The following is a 17,918-nucleotide window of genomic DNA, read 5'->3' as shown; positions in this document are numbered from 1 at the left end:
AAACACAACAGTGTTGGTTTCACATCAATAACCATGAGTTCAATAGGGCTATGTGAAGTGACAGAGCGAAGCTGAGAAGGAACGATAGGAGAAACGATAGATTTCAGAGGCAAACGTCCACATCTGAGGAGAAAAAGAAAAAAAATATTTTATGATTTATTCCTCAGTTTGTGAGCACAGTGGGTTTCTGTTGCCTCTGAGACGTAAATCCGATGTTATCTAATGCAAATTTAATGTAAGAAGCTGCTTTTTCTCAATGAGACCAATGAGGCTTTAAGCCATGAATATGGATGCCGGTCTATTTCAGAGTGATACTCTTTAAGGTATCTGTTAAAGCATATTTTTTACATACTGACATGCATGTTTTTAGAGAAGACAAAGGAACTCATTTAAATCCATTTGTTTGGTACAAAACAGTTGGCCCAAAAGAATGTGAATGGATCAAATTGAACACTCACTTTCTTGACTCTTTCTTCAAGTCCAGCCCTGTAAAGTCAGGTTATATTCTGAACCAACAGACAACACAAAATGGACTCACCTCTGCCATTTTAGCAAGCTCAACCCAGTCGGCTTTGTTGTAACCGCACATGATGCTCGAGATGACAATCTGAAAAGCAGAGAGAGGAGAGAGAGCGAGAGAGAGAGAGAAAGAGAGAGCGAGAGAGAAAGAGAGAAAGAAAGAGAGAGAAAGAAAGAGAGAGGAAGAAAGAGAGAGAGAGAGAGAGAGAGAGAGAGAGAGAGAGAGAGAGAGAGAGAGAGAGAGAGAGTGAGAAAGTAACAACTGTGATTTCACCTGCTGTGCCTTATCTTGTCTGAGAGCCTGAGAACACATAGTGGTTTCAAAGACTACGCAAACATCTGAGAGAATAACAGAGGAACAATATAATGTGTCTTTCGCCCATCAGTTCTCCGCACTCAATCCTCAACGGTCCTCAGTCTTGTTGTGGAAACTATAATCTACCCATAAAGTAGGGGAGCTATAACTCTCCCTTTCATTGCTTTGGATTTTAAAAGACACAAATAGGCTGATGTGTCCACAATGCACAGAGGGACATGCCTGCCTGTGATATAACCAAGTGTGTGTTTGATTTTATAGATCCTGCATCTTTCCGTGTCCGTATTGTTGGAGACTTGTGATAACCCTTCATCCTCTTTACCATGGGAGTCAGCTACTGAACTGCAAATATTGATTACGGGCCAGTTGAAGTGGAAATGAATAGCAAACAATGCTACGTTTCACCCCCTGATCCACTCTCAAGTGGCACATGCTACGTACAGTGGCCAGACTATTGTTGGGAAAACGTCTTTAGTATCTATTCACATTGTTTGAAGACAGAAGGAAAGGGACAAGACAGACAAACGTACATGCAGACGTGCCGACAGACAGACTGACAGGCGGTGTGCACTGCAGTAGAACCGTTCTAGCTGAACCCCAATCCTGAGGAGGCGGTTTATGGGGTAGAGTGAATTGCAGCGATAGTGGGGCATGTGTCTGTCTGTTTGTCCGTCCATCAGCCGGTTTGCCTGTCTGTCCGTCTGCCTGCCTGTCTGTCTGCGAGGAGCAGAGCAGAGCCGAGCCTAGCAGGGGGATCCTCCTGTTATCTCTTTAATAATGGAGTAGTGTGAGTAAGTGAGCCCATCCACCAACACCCTCTACACTGCCTCTCCAGGGACCCCCGGCACCACGGCAACTGCCAATCACCGCAGATATGGAGATATTAGAAGAGAGGAGGATGGGGCTGCACCTTTTCACTTTCTTCCCGCTCCCTCTTTCTCCTGTATTCTGTCTCTCTCCTGCTCCCTCTCCCTCTCTCTCTCCCTTTCTTTCTGTCAATTTGTCCCTATGTTTTCCTGTTAGTCTCCCTTTCTCTTCCCTTTTTTACAATTCCATTCCTCAGGTGCAGCATTATTACAGGCATGCCCGCTGCCTGTAAAACCTGACACACACACACAGACCACTCCACTCCACAGTCTCAATCAGTCCCTGCAAGGGAGAGGTGTCTCAATCTCCCCAGCCCCTACAATTTCACATCATTTGGGGAGGGCTTTTGTTATTAATCACTCCACTTCTCTGAGTATTCATTTTGCCGAGAGGAATACGCTGGTGACCTTTAACCTCCGGGAGGCACGAGCTGGGATGAGTTTGGCTCTGCCTTCACCAAGGACGCCCTTCAAAGCAACCCAGGTGGACCGAGGATGGCAACCCACAAGGTCACGTCATGTTGAAGACGAGCGCAGAGGAAAACAGGAATAATGAATGGGAATAATGGGGGAGGGAGAATATCCTTGACCTCCCTGAAATCAATGAAAAAAAATGAATGGCTGTCTCTCAGTGGGAGCTACATATTTATGTTTTACTGCATTGGTAAGTCATTTGGGGAGGATGGAACAAGGGGATGGGCTCTGGTAACCAGGTAAAGGAAATAACAGGAGGATGAAGTTCGGAAGAGGTCAATTGTGAAGAGGATTTCTGGACCTGAGCTTGGTGTGGAAGCACAGCAGTGTAATACAGTGTAATCACTGTAGACTAAATGGGACAGTCTGACATGGATATACAGTAAATACCCTTACAGGAAACACAAATAATCCCTGAGGATGTGGGTATTATGTTCAATGGGACAGGCTCACTGCATTTTTCACTGTAATTCATTCTGGACTAAATCAATGTTTGAGTGACATTTATTTAGCTGAAAAAGATTGCTTGAGTCTTCAAATAGTAAACTACAGAACCGAACCAAGCCAAACTAAGCTGTACTGTGCTGGCCTGGTTACACATCCACCAAAGTTGTTATTGGAAGCAAGCTGAAAAGACTATGTGAGAGTATCATAGCACAAATCAGTTCCAATAGATAGTGTGAAATGGGCATCTGTGGAAAAGAGTGAACTCACATTCTTGGGAAAGTCTGTCTTCAGCTCTTTGACACCCTGGCACCAGTAGGCAGCCGTCTTCTCGCTGATCAGTTCGATGTTGAGGAAGGAGCCCTGTCCGGGGCCGAACACATGACCTGACGTGGTGCCACGCACGATACGGGGAGAAACATTAGTCACCAGGTCCTGTGGGAAGAAACATAGGAATGAGAGAATTGACGCTCCAAGAAACAAAATGGCTGACTGTTTTGTTAGGTCAGGCCAGTGATGGAATGAGCGAGATTAATCCATTACCATGAGGGCCAGGATTTTTTCCTGGCTATAACTGTTCAGTATAATTCGGGCTGTGGTGGAATTATTGTAATCAAAAGGAGAGACTTTTAGATTTCTTCAAAACAATCAACTTTATTATTTAACTTCATTAGGGTAGGGGGCAACTATTTTCACCTCCGGATGAAAAGCGTGCCCAAAGTAAACTGCCTGCTACTCAGGCCCAGAAGCTAAGATATGCATATAATTTGGATAGAAAACACTAAAGTTTCCAAAACTGTTAAAATAATGTCTGTGAGTATAACAGAACTGATATGGCAGGCAAAAACCTGAGAAAAATCCATCCAGGAAGTGGGATGTTTTTATTTTTGTAGTTTTCTATTGAATGCCATTACAGTATCCATTGACTTAGGACTCAAATTGCACTTCCTTCCATTAGATGTCAACAGTCTTTAGAAATTGTTTCAGGCTTGTATTCTGAAAAATGAGGGAGTAAGACCACTTTGAATAAGTGGACCATTCAGTGTCCCTGAGGTTTTTCATGCGCACGACCGAGAGCATGCCTTTCTTGTTTTCCATTTATATTGACAAAGCTTTTGTCTGGTTGAAATGTTATTGATTATTATGACTAAAAACAACCTGAGGATTGATTATAAACATCGTTTGACATGTTTCTACAAACTTTACTGATACTTTTAGGATTTTTCGTCTGTCTGTTGTGACTGCCTTTGAGCCTGTGGATTACTGAACAAAACGCGTGAACAAAACGGAGGTTTTTGGATATAAAGAGGGACTTTATCGAACAAAATTAACATTTATTGAGTAAATGGGAGTCTTGTGAGTGCAACCATATGAAGTTCATCAAAGGTAAGTGATTAATTTTATCACTATTTCTGACTTGTGTAATTCCTCTACTTGGCTGATAACTGTTTGTAATGATTTGTCTGCTGGGAGCTGTTCTCAGATAATCACATGGTATGCTTTCGCTGTAAAGCCTTTTTGAAATCTGACACCGTGGTTGGATTAACAAGAAGTTAATCTTTAAACCGATGTATGACACTTGTATCTTTTATGAATTTTTATAATGAGTATTTCTGTTTTTGAATTTGGCGCTCTGCAATTTCACTGGATGTCAGCATTTTATAGCAAAGTCCATCCTCCTTCAGTCTACATGACAAACAACAGATGTATGCAATGGGTCACAAGGTTAAGATTTGCATGAAAGATACTTATAATTCGCAGACAGTATCTGCTGTAAAAACAGTTCTCATTGTGTAGAGACCAGGGTCTGGGCCCCCAACTCCATACTGGAGCCATCTCCCCCTGGTACCCCAGTACAGAAACCTTAACTCATGCTCTGGAATGCGGTATCACCCAAAGACATTGTAAATCTTCTAGAGGCCGATCCTCGGTAGAACACACACAGATGAGCATTCTAACAACCCTTATTCTGTTGCATAAAACAGCCATTTGATGCAATAACAGCATTATAAAATAGACTTGTAATTTCCATCATAGCGCTCAGAGTTTTTCCTTGTCAGGCCAATTGGTCAACAAAATCTCCAGCTAACATGACTCATCTGCATGAACAACATGACATTACATCTTATGAATAGGAGGGAGGTGCATGGTCAATATTTGATAACTATAATGTCACTTAAAAAATGCTGGCTTCAATTGTGAATCTGAATGTCATGTTTGATTCAAAGCCAATGAGAAGAGCTGTTGAATCTAAAGAAGCACCATTCATATTCATGATATACAGTTACTTATAAATTCACCACAGAGACATTGATATTTGAAGATGTTTCATTCTGCTCTGGTTACTATTACCAATTAGTTGAAACTAATTTGCATAATCAAATAGAAAAAACGAGTCCATATCAAACAATTGCAACAATAACACACTAATAGATGTAATGATATTTGAATTATGTAGCATCTTTAGATAGAAAAAATGTAAGTAATGATAGGAAATAATGCAGACATAATCTGCAATAGGTTTATAATCCTAAACTCCTAAACCAATTCTATCGTGGCAAAAATTCAAGAGAGCATCACAGCCAACAGTAGTATTCATTGTGATCACGCATTTGTTTCCCTGTAACATCTGCTGTGTTCACTGCTAATAGCTGGGCTTTATCCACAGGGCAATGTTTGAAGGATTTAGCTCAACGCTGCACTGTGAGTTCAGTCAACTATGAAGGCAGCTCCTCGCTAGCTAACCCTGATGAAGTGCAAGACAAGTCAGGACAAATTGTTTGAAGTCGGCGAGTAGAAAGGAATACGAATGAGATTAGATAAAGCTCTGGACAGACGTGGGAGCCACGTCTTTCGATGAACAAATACAGGATGATGGGTGAAGGGTTCGGCGCGTTTGCACATACGGGATCAATCACATAAAATAGTAAAGTAATCCATAACGCCAAAACACATAGGCTAGGCTACAGTACCACACACACGCACACGCAACCACGCACATACACACACACACCACCACCACGTAATACATGCACCTGTGAAGAAAACATGGCCAGTAATCTCTGTAACAACAGCAAATCAAATCAAATCCAATTGTATTTGTCACATGAGCCGAACACAACAGGTGTAGACCTTACAGTGAAATGCTTACTTACAAGCCCTTAACCAACAATGCAGTTCAAGAAATAGAGTTAAAAAATATTTACTAAATAAATTAAGTGAAAAAATATTAAAATCAAAAAGTAACAGAAAAAAATTACATAACAACAACGAGGCTATATACAGGGAGTACCGGTACCGAGTCAATGTGCGCGGGTACAGGTTAGTTGAGGTAATTTGTAAAGTGACTAACAGCGAGTAGCAGCAGTGTAAAAACAAAGGGGGGGAGCGTCAATGTAAATAGTCCGGGTGGCCAGACTATTTACAACCAATCCACATGTATTACGGTCCTCAACAAGGATTTAGATAGTATAGGTTACTGGGTCCATTGTGTCTGGTTTTCTGCTAACCATTGGGCTATCACAACAGTCCAGGCCAACTAATCAATCCCCACAACCTAGCAGCTTTATGAAAAGACGTGATAAAGAGTGCTCAGATATCACAGCCACGGCTCTAGCTCCTCCAACACAGAGACAACCAACGATTGGCCGTCGGCCATGAGGAGGCACATTCCAGGTGATTACCGAACAGCGGTTAGTTACACGGTCTCTTCCCTCAAGACACTATTCTTTCTTTCTGCAGGGAGGAGAAGCGAGAGAGAGAGAGAATGATGGAGAGAGATAGAGAAAAAATAAAAATATAAGTTTTTCAGTTGCACACCGTGCGGCCCTGGCTATTTTTAAAGCTGACACAGAAACCATTCGACCACAATTATCTCTATTACTACATCCATCATTATCACTGGAGGGAGGGATGTACGTGGCCGGGGGTGGTGGTGGATGCTAGTAAGTGAACAATTCTCTCTCTCTCTCTCTCTCTCTTCTCTCTCTCTCTCTTCATGGTGAGTTTGGTTTAAATCTCTCTCTCTCCTCTACTTCTATGTGGTGGTGATTGTTAGTAGTGGTTTGAAGTAAATCTCTCTCTCTCTCTTCATGGTGAGTTTAAATCTCTCTCTCTCTCTCTCTCTTCATGGTGAGTTTAAATCTCTCTCTCTCTCTCTTCATGGTGAGTTTAAATCTCTCTCTTCATGGTGAGTTTAAATCTCTCTCTCTCTCTCTCTTCTCTCTCTCTCTCTCCTCTCTCTCTCTTTCTCTCTCTCTCTCTCCTCTCTCTCTCTCTCTCTCTCTCTCTCTCTCTCTCTCTCTCTCTCTCTCTCTCTCTCTCTCTCTCCTCTCTCTCTCTCTCTCTCTCTCTCTCTCTCTCTCTCTCTCTCTCTCTCTCTCTCTCCTCTCTCTCTCTCTCTCTCTCTCTCTCTCTCTCTCTCTCTCTCTCCTCTCTTCATGGTGAGTTTAAATCTCTCTCTCTCTCTCTTCATGGTGAGTTTAAATCTCTCTCTCTCTCTCTCTCGTTTAAATCCCTCTCTTTCTTCTCGACCTCTCTTGGCAGATGTTTTTAGTAGTCCACTTGTTGCCCTGTGCTGGTGACTGACTTGCCAGCCGGGTCAAGAAGACCAAATGGAACATCACACAGCTCAATCATACCTTCAGCTATAGCTCTGGTGCCACCGTGTTCTATCTATAGGTTAATCACCATGACCCTGGATTGAATGTTAAGCCATTTTATTCTATGTGACATTAGAGGGAGGGCAGCGGGCATATAATATATTGGGAGGTGATTCTATCTACTTTGTTCTGATTTCTTTGGTCCAGACAGGGCAAGTGACCTGCGTGTTAATTTACTTAGAGTTTTTTTTCTTTCTATTTGCCACTTTGATCTATGCATTTTTCATAAACAATCTGAATCTAATCCTCCTCCCATTTGTCATCTTAAGTGGTTTCATGACCCTGTAAGTTCCATTTAGAGGGAGAGGCATGCATACTCACGGTCTGGGCAGAGAACAGAGTTCCTAAGGGCTGTGGCAAATTGCTTTCAATATCTCGTTTTTCTCTTTCAATCAGAGCCACTACAGCGCAGCAGCTTTCAGTGCCTGAAAAGGCATGTCTTGGGTATGACCTAAAATTGTCATCTTTTAAAATCAGTCCCTTTATCACTCTGGGAGATGCATTCATGCTCCCTGTGTTTCAAACTTTTTTGGCTCATTTTGGAAATATTCTGAGATATTCATATATTCGGAAACTATAGGCAAAGAAATGGATCTAGGAATGCCATTTCATGGCGAAGTGCTGAAAGTGTACAATTGAGCTTCACATATAATATGAAGCGTTTTCTTGCCAAACACGATGCAAAACTAAAAGATAGCAACAATAAAAACGAGAGTGTACTTTGAGTGAAAATGTCATTTTGTGACCTACTTCGCTAACGGTGTTATAAACAGAGACACATTATGGGCAATTTAAACAATTAAAAATGCCCTCCAGCGATTGTTTTACTTTTACTGTTGAAAAGTGATATCCCATTGAAGTACTAAGTCATTTGAAAATGACTGCAAGAGAAATATAAGTGCCCTTGCCAAAGGGACTAAGTGGTCATAGTTAACACATTAGACAGAATGAACGCATGCTGACTTCAGTGATAAAAAAACAGAAACGGTTGTCCGGTGCTTGAGAAGAATAAAGAACATTGCTGAATTCAACCCCTCAGAAGATAAATCTCAGAACTACACTTCAAAAACAACATCAACGAAGTTTGTGTATCACGAGATAGGTAAGTTTGTCCTGAGAATAGTAAACCAAGATTGACATGATTCTTTTTTTAATTTTTTTATTCATGTGACGCAAATAATGAGCTTCACACAAATACCACAAACAACAAGCAACCAGGCAATAAATTAGCTTCTAGTACAAAGAAGGCTAACTCATAAAAACTACACCCACTGGTAATATACAAGCATTAAAAAGTTTTTTGTTACTGTAAATCTATAAAGTTTTGACATCTATGAAGTTCTTCCCACACACTGGTTAGTAGGCAGACTTTCACAAACATAGAATGACCAATTACATAAATCTCTCATCTGTAAATTTAGACCTACTTTTCTTATTATGATTTAAGTTTCACACATAAACTATGAGACAGGGTTCAGATGCTAGACAGAGTTTTAATTAGCAAACAAAGTGATTTAACTCTTCAGTTTTTAGGGACATGGAAAAAGTGGCCCTTACAGAAAGGGCCCTATTTCAACAAGATCCTAATACTCAGTGCTTGTAGTGGAATCTATTGAGATGCCTAATTCTGTGGTGTGTGTGTGCGTACGAACACATTTTCTTCTGTGTATTTAGGTAACGATATGGAGTTACCCCGGCCTGTACCTGAATACCCGTGCTACACCAGCAGCAGAGACCTCTGGGAGGAGGAGGAGCCACCCACACTGCGTCCCCTATGAGATCACACATAACAAATTGGCACTAATTTCAAGAAGATGGCCGCCTGGTCTCTGGCCCTGTATCGATTTCCCGCCTCCTTCTGCCTTCTGGACACATGCGGCCATCAGGGACAGAGTGGGAAGATGCTCACTGCTCACGTCTGATGAAAAGCAGGCAGCAGACGGACAGTACAGATGGGAGAGGCTTGGCTATAAATAGGGATGACATCTAGAAGCCGGATGGTTGACTGGAGAACAACACTGAGATCCCACCACCAGAAACGGAAAACCTTAAGGGGTCAAGATGAATTAAATACGAATAAGGATACGTTATACATTTAAACAACCAGGCGGAGGTTGAATGAAGAGAGGATGAGCTTCGTATCGATCTATCTTACATGCACGGATGGTAATCCTGACATAGAGTACGGTACGTGTTCATTCTTGAGTATGAGGTAGTTCTTGATGACTACGACTGAGAAGTATATGTTCATTCTAGAGTATGAGGGAGTTCTTGCTACCTATGACTGAGAAGTATATGTTCATTCTAGAGTATGAGGGAGTTCTTGATGACTACGACTGAGAAGTATATGTTCATTCTAGAGTATGAGGGAGTTCTTGATGACTACGACTGAGAAGTATATGTTCATTCTAGGGTATGAGGGAGTTCTTGATGACTACGACTGAGAAGTATATGTTCATTCTAGGGTATAAGGGAGTTCTTGATGACTACGACTGAGAAGTATATGTTCATTCTAGGGTATGAGGGAGTTCTTGATGACTACGACTGAGAAGTATATGTTCATTCTAGGGTATGAGGGCGTTCTTGATGACTACGACTGAGAAGTATATGTTCATTCTAGGGTATGAGGGAGTTCTTGATGACTACGACTGAGAAGTATATGTTCATTCTAGAGTATGAGGGAGTTCTTGATGACTACGACTGAGAAGTATATGTTCATTCTAGGGTATGAGGGAGTTCTTGATGACTACGACTGAGAAGTATATGTTCATTCTAGAGTATGAGGGAGTTCTTGATGACTACGACTGAGAAGTATATGTTCATTCTAGGGTATAAGGGAGTTCTTGATGACTATGACTGAGAAGTATATGTTCATTCTAGAGTATGAGGGAGTTCTTGATGACTACGACTGAGAAGTATATGTTCATTCTAGGGTATGAGGGAGTTCTTGATGACTACGACTGAGAAGTATATGTTCATTCTAGGGTATGAGGGAGTTCTTGATGACTATGAGTGCAGAGCCAATTCCACATTATTGTTACCTTCTGAGGGCGGCCTGTGTGACACTTGTTGTTTGCAATAGCTAATTTGAGATACACATACAGTATTTCATATTATTGGTTAGAGCAAACAATATCTATTATTGTTTCTCAGCCCTGCCATCCTCTGCCTCTCCATATCTCTGCAGTGCATCTCACACTTACCCCTGTTTCTTCTGCCTATCAATGACAGTTTCCTATCTTTACCACCTAGCTAACACCCAAAGAGACGCAACAACGGGAATGAATCCATTCACCAACCACTGCCTGCTATTCTAGGCGTACCCCTAATTAAGCATCTAGCTTAATTAGACAATTTACTGGGTAATTAGTAGGCAATTAGCTGACATCTCTCTGATCTTTGCAGTACTGACTGCTTTGACAGCTCGGGCTCTGTGATATACGCTCTGGGTCCTCGCCAGCCTATGGCCATTTTCACTTATACTGCAGCTCAGTGGGGCGGAAATGGCACCTTGGTGCTTTGCCTGATTAAATATAATGTAACTGCAGGGGATATACATCTGTTTCATGGCCTGGAACATCCTTCCCATCCCATTTCACTGGCTCCACCGGGAACAGTTTTGACCACTGTTGACAGTCTGACAACGCCATCAAGAAATGCCAATGATCATCCAGCATAATTGTGCTGTAATGACAGGGGAGATGGGTAGATGAGGAAATGTAGAACAAAGCACTAGGACTTCCAAAATGGCCTTTTAGGTACGTTAATGTTTGGAGGAAACGTCTTAATCCTTACTCGTGTGATCATGTAGGCTAATTCTTTGACCTGTCTATGCTGTGTGTGAGTTTGCATTATTCAGTTGCATGTGTGTGAGAGACTATACTATACTGAACAAAAATATGAATGCAACATGCAACAATTTCAACAATTTTACTGAGTTACAGTTCATACAGTTCAAGTCGGACGTTTAAATGTATTTGGCTAAGGTGTATGAAATCTAAATTTTTCACAATTCCTGACATTTAATCCTTGTAAAAATCCCCTGTCTTAGGTCATTTAGGATCACCACTTTATTTTAAGAATGTAAAAGGTCTGAATAATAGTAAAGAGAATGATTTATTTCAGATTTTATTTCTTTCATCACATTCCCAGTGGGTCAGAAGTTTACATACACTCAATTAGTATTTGGTAGCATTGCCTTTAAATTGTTTAACTTGGGTCAAACGTTTTGGGTAGCCATCCACAAGCTTCCCACAATAACTTGGGCGAATTATGGCCCATTCCTCCTGACAGAGCTGGTGTAACCGAGTCAGGTTTGTGGGCCTCCTTGCTCGCACACGCTTTTTCAGTTCTGCTCACAAATTTTCTATAGGCTTGAGGTCAGGGATTTGTGATGGCCACTCCAATACCTTGACTTTGTTGTCCTTAAGCCATTTTGTCACAACTTTGGAAGTATGCTTGGGGTCATTGTCCATTTGGAAGACCCACTTGCGACCAAGCTTTAACTTCCTGACTGATGTCTTGAGATGTTGCTTCAATATATCCACATAATTTTTCTCCCTCATGATCCCATCTATTTTGTGAAGTGCACCAGTCCCTCCTGCAGCAAAGCACCCCCACAACATGATGCTGCCACCCCAGTGATTCACGGTTGGGATGGTGTTCTTTGGCTTACAAGCCTCCCCCTTTTTCCTCCAAACATAACGATGGTCATTATGGCCAAACAGTTCTATTATTGTTTCATCAGACCAGAGGATATTTCTCCAAAAAGTACGATCTTTGTCCCCATCTGCAGTTGCAAACCGTAATCTGGCTTTTTTATAACAGTTTTGGAGCAGTGGCTTTTTCCTTGCTGAGCGACCTTTCAGTTAATGTTGATATAGGACTTGTTTTACTGTGGATATAGATACTTTTGTATCTGTTTCCTCCAGCATCTTCACAAGTTCCTTTGCTGTTGTTCTGGGATTGATTTGCACTTTTCGCACCAAAGTACGTTCATCTCTAGGAGACAGAACACATCTCCTTCCTGAGCGGTATGACAGCTGTGTGGTCCCATGGTGTTTATATTTGTGTACTATTGTTTGTACAGATGAACGTGTTACCTTCAGGCGTTTGGAAATTGCTCACAAGGATGAACCAGACCTGTGGAGGTCTACACATTTTTTTCTGAGGTCTTGGCTGATTTCTTTTCATTTTCCAAATGAGTCAATGAGGTTGAAGGTAGGCCTTAAAATACATCCATAGGTACACCTCCAATTGACTCAAATGATGTCAATTAGCCTATCAGAATCTTCTAAAGCCATGCCATCATTTTCTGAAAAATAAAAATGAGTTTTAATAACTCCAACCTAAGTGTATTTACCTATACTTTAACTGTATAGGTAAATCAGTCATTTGAAATAAATTCATTAGGCCCTAAGCTATGGATTTCACATGGCTGGGCACGGGCACAGTCATGGGTGGGCCTGGGAGGGCATAGGCCCAACCGCTTGGAGCTGTGCCCAGCCAATCAGAATTCATTTTTCCCCACAAAAGGGCTTTATTAAAGACATAAATACTCCTCAGTTTCATCAGCTGTCCCAGTGGCTGGTCTCAGATGATCCCGCAGGTGAAGAAGCTGGATGTGGAGGTCCTGGGCTGGAATGGTTACATGTGTTCTGTGGTTGTGAGGCCGGTTGGACGTACTGCCAAATTCTCTAAAATTACGTTGGAGGCGACTTTTGGTAGAAAAATTAACATTCAATTCTCTGGCAACAGCTCCAGTGGACGTTCCTGCAGTCAGCATGCCAATTGCACGCTCCCTCAAAACTTGAATCATCTGTGTCATTTTGTTGTGTGATAAAACTTCACATTTTAGAGTGACCTTTTATTGTCCCAACTAAGGTGCACCTGTATAATGATCATGCTGCTTAATCAGTTTTTTGATACGCCACACCTATCAGGTGGATAGATTATCTTGGCAAAGGAGAAATGCTCATTAACAGGGATGTAAACAAATTTGTGCAAAAATTTTAGAGAAATAAGCTTTTTGTGTGCATGGAACATTTCTGGGATCTTTTATTTCAGCACATGAAACATGGGACCAACACTTATTGCATTTATATTTTTGTTCAGTATATATGTTCATGTGTGTAGTCTGCGGTAAATCCATGTTCTAAAGAAACATATCCGCCTTTACTATTGCAATCATTCAGTTCGATTTGATCAATCGCAAGGGGAGAGAAAACTTGGATATGTTTGTGTGTGTGTGGTGAGAGTGGTGTTGCATGAACTCTAGTCAATGACCCGCACATGAAACAAAAGCAAACTTAATTCATTATCTCTCTTTTTGAAACCTGTCGATGAAAGCCGCTCATGCCTCCAGTTCAGTTTGATTAGTGAGACCTCCTGGATGGGAGCCAAGGCAGCCCTTAATTCTGTATTTTTTTTATTTAACCTTTATTTAACTAGGCAAGTCAGTTAAGAACAAATTCTTATTCATAATGACGGCCTACCAAAAGGCAAAAGGCCTCCTGCGGGGACGGGGGCTGGGATTAAAAATAGAATAAAAATATAGGACAAAACACACATCACGACAAGAGAGACACCACAACGCCACATAAAGAGAGACTAAGACAACAACATATCATGGCAGCAACACATGACAACAACATGGTAGCAGCACAAAACATGTTACAAACATTATTGGGCACAGACAACAGCACAAAGGGCAAGAAGATAGAGACAACAATACATCACGTGAAGCAGCCACAACTGTTAGTAAGAGTTTCCATGATTGAGCCCTTGAATGAAGAGATGGAGATAAAACTGTTAATTTTGACTGTTTTTTTGCAGCTCATTCCAGTCGGTAGCTGCAGCAAACTGAAAATAGGAGTGACCCAGGGATGTGTGTGCTTTGGGGACCTTTAACAGAATGTGACTGGCAGAATGGGTGTTGTATGTGGAGGAGGAGGGCTGCAGTAGGTATCTTAGATAGGGGGGAGTGAGGCCTAAGAGGGTTTTATAAATAAGAATCAACCAGTGGGTCTTGCGACGGGTACACAGAGATGACCAGTTTACAGAGGAGTATAGAGTGCAGTGATGTGTCCTATATGGAGCATTGGTGGCAAAAAATAGTAAAGAACATCTAGCCGCTCGAGAGCACCCTTACCTGACGATATATAAATTACGTCTCTGAAATCTAGAATGGTAGGATGGTAATCTGAATCAGAGTTAGTTTGGCAGCATGGGTGAAAGAGGAGCAATTACGATAGAGGAAACCAAGTCTAGATTTAACCTTAGCCTGCAGCTTTGATATGTGCTGAGAGAAGAACAGTGTATCATCTAGCCATACTCCCAAGTACTTGTATGAGGTGACCACCTCAAGCTCTAAACCCTCAGAGGTAGTAATCACACCGGTGTGAAGAGGGGCATTCTTCTTACCAAACCACATGACCTTTGTTTTGAAGGTGTTCAGAACAAGGTTAAGGGCAGAGAAAGCTTTGTTATAGAACATTTAACACAAAATCCTGGGAGGGGCCAGCTGAGTTTAAGACTGTATCATCTGCATTTGGATGAGAGAGCTTCCTACTGCCTGAGCTATGTTGTTGATGTAAATTAAGAAGAGCGTGGGGCCTAGGATCAAGCCTTGGGGTACTCCCTTGGTGACAGGCAGTGGCTGAAACAGCAGATGTTCTGACTTTATACACTGCACTCTTTGAGAGAGGTAGTTAGCAAACCAGGCCAAAGACCCCTCAGAGACACCAATACTCATTAGCCGGGCCCACAAGAATGGAATGGTCTACTGCATCAAAAGCTTTGGCCAAGTCAAAAAAATAGCAGCACAACATTGCTTAGAATCAAGGGCAATGGTGACATAATTTAGGACCTTTAAGGTTGCAGTGACACATCCATAACCTGGGAAACCAGATTGCATACCAGAGAGAATACTATAGACATCAAGAAAGCCAGTCAGTTGATTATTGACAACTTTTTCCAACACTTTTGATACACAGGGCAAAATAGAAATTGGCCTATAACAGTTAGGATCAGCTTGATCTCCTCTTTTAAATAAAGGACGCACCGTGGCTGCCTTCCAAGCAATGGGAACCTCCCCAGAAAAGAGAGACAGATTAATAAGGTCAGATATAGGCGATGATAGGGGCAGCAACCTTAAAGAAGAAAAGGTCTAAACCATCTGACCCAGATGTTTAAGGAGCTCCTTTAGCACCTTGGACTCAGTGACCGCCTGCAGGAAGAAACTTTGTAGTGGGGCGGGGGGAAAATATGGAGGACCATCGGGGATAGTCGCATTAGAAGGGGTGGAAGATGAGGAAATGTTGGACAGGCAAGGTGGCATGGCTGAGTCAAATAGGAATCCTGACTTAAGGAAGTGGTGATTAAAGAGCTCAGCCATGTGCTCCTTGTCAGTAACAACCACATCATCAACATTAAGGGACATGGGCAGCTGTGAGGAGGAGGGTTTATTCTCCAGGTCTTTAACCGTTTTCCAGATCTTCTTGGGGTTAGACCAACAGAGAGAGAACTGCTCCTTAAAGTAACTAACTTTGGCCTTCCGGATAGCCTGAGTGCACTTATTTCTCATTTGCTTGAATGAGAGCCAGTCAGCCTGAGTATGCATGTGCGTGTGCTAAGCCTTTTGCCAAATTTAGGTCTTGGTCAGGTGGTTTAAGCATGTCCCAATTTAGGTCACCTAGTAGAACAAATTCAGACTTCGTGTAAGGGGCCAAGAGAGAGTTTAGGGAAGGTAGGGTGCAGGCCGGTGTTGATGGTGGACGATAACACCCAGCAACAGTCAACAAAGAGCTATCTGAAAGTTTAATGCTTAAAACCAGCAAATCAAACTGTTTGGGGACAGACTTGGTGGAGACAACCGAGCACTGAAGCTGTTGCTTGGTAAAGATTGCTACTCCACCAACTTTGGAAGATCTGTCTTGCCGAAAAAGGTTATAACCAGAAAGGTTAACATCCGTGTTCAAAACACTCGTTCTCAGTAATGACCACGTCTCAGTAATGACCAACACGTCTGATACATGTTAGGTAATAAGCTACTAGTGTTAACATGCAGAAAACCCAGGCTTGTAAAAGAGCAGAAATCAGTGAAGAAGATATCAGAGCACAAGTCAGAATTGGTGCTAGCAACAGTAGATGGGCCAGGCTGTACATGCACATTTCCAGACATCATAAGCAGTAATACAATCAGGGCACGGCAGTGTTGATTTATGACATTTGAATGGCAACAATATCATATTGTACAGCAATTTCATCAGGTAACATGAATACAAAGCCGGCGGTAGGTGGTTAGAATAGGATGGGAGGCCAAGAGTCCATGTAACCAATAGAGAGTCAGAGTCCCGAGTGTGGGAACAAACAAACATAGTCTGTCCCACGGTTGGGTAAACAAGCAAGTTTACCCAACTCTCCCTCCCTGGGAGATGTGAAGGTCCTGTAAGCAGTAAGTCTCTCTCTTTCTCACACACACACACACACACACACACACACACACACACACACACACACACACACACACACACACACACACACACACACACACACACACACACACACACACACACACACACACACACACACACACCAGTTAGAGAGGCTAATTGAGCCGTAAGGGTTCTAACCTCTTCAGATCCATGTGCTCCAGCTTCACAGACCCAGTGAATCTACCTGGGATCGTCTCATCACATCAATCGAGGATAGAACTGGTCAGTGTTCAGGACCGCGACCGCGACCCCTTCAACAGCAGCCCAAGCTGCTTGACTGTCATGTCACTCAGTGAGGAGATGTGGTTGAGACAGGGTTTACCACCAGGTTTACCAGGACTCTGGTCTGATCCCTATGTCCTTGATTTACATCCCACGGTAGAAGCAATCCTCGCCAGAAGGGGAAAAAAACATTTACATATGCAATGTAGTTCATTAATTATAATGAATGGAAGTGCCGCCTGCAAGTTTAAGCGAGTGGGCTTCCGCTGTATCGCGCCATACGGCAATTAGCTATTCCGCACACGCACACCGTGTTAGGATATTTCCATATCCACTGTGACAATCAGGCCATGCGCCCTGAATGCTATCGATGCGGAGCGGCTGGGGTGTTGCGATCGGGGGGGGGGGGGGGGGGCTTGGCGTGTGGGGGGAGAACAGGATATTAAAAAGAAGTCCCTCATGTTTAGGGTATAATGATGGAACAGAGGAGCACTGTTGACACAGTACTTTCTTTATCCTTCTCAGGGAGAGAGACAGGAGAGGCTCAGTGCAATAGTTTGACACACAAAGCACACAATAGAGTGCAATATGATTTCTGTTTACAGAGATATGAGCTGGGGGCGAGCTGCTGTGCTGCTGGTAAGCAGGAGCTATTGGGGAATAGTAAGGCACATGGCACTGACACTGACCAGTATGAAGAGTAAAAGAGCGCTAGCGAGTGAAAAATCTAACACAACGCCACTGTACAAATTCCAAGTCAAATCCACATTTTTTTTTCCGAGAGCACATTTCTTACAGGGGATGTATTTCAAAGTGCTTGACAAATAAAATGAGTCACTGAGAGGGAGGAAGTGAGGTTAAAAATATGGATTTTGGCCAAAGGCTAACTTGCAAACAGAGTCCAAGGTGTTTTAATGTATTT

The 17,918-nt window shown here is 42.3% G+C and overlaps 1 protein-coding gene across 1 annotated transcript in view; it reads right to left on the bottom strand.

Moving 5' to 3' along the window:
* Nucleotides 1–17,918, bottom strand: part of dpydb (dihydropyrimidine dehydrogenase b) — a 134,337-nt gene that overhangs the window by 39,976 nt on the left and 76,443 nt on the right. Inside the window, exons 14-15 of the mRNA XM_029704503.1 lie at nt 2,890–3,054; nt 539–607 (exon numbers count right to left, since the gene is read on the bottom strand). Of these exons, the coding sequence (XP_029560363.1) occupies nt 539–607; nt 2,890–3,054 (234 nt within the window). The remainder of the gene's footprint in view (nt 1–538; nt 608–2,889; nt 3,055–17,918) is intronic.

The sequence above is a fragment of the Salmo trutta genome, chromosome 21 (assembly GCF_901001165.1).
Source record: "Salmo trutta chromosome 21, fSalTru1.1, whole genome shotgun sequence".
NCBI lineage: Eukaryota > Metazoa > Chordata > Actinopteri > Salmoniformes > Salmonidae > Salmo > Salmo trutta.
This window is presented reverse-complemented; position numbering and strand designations above follow the sequence as displayed.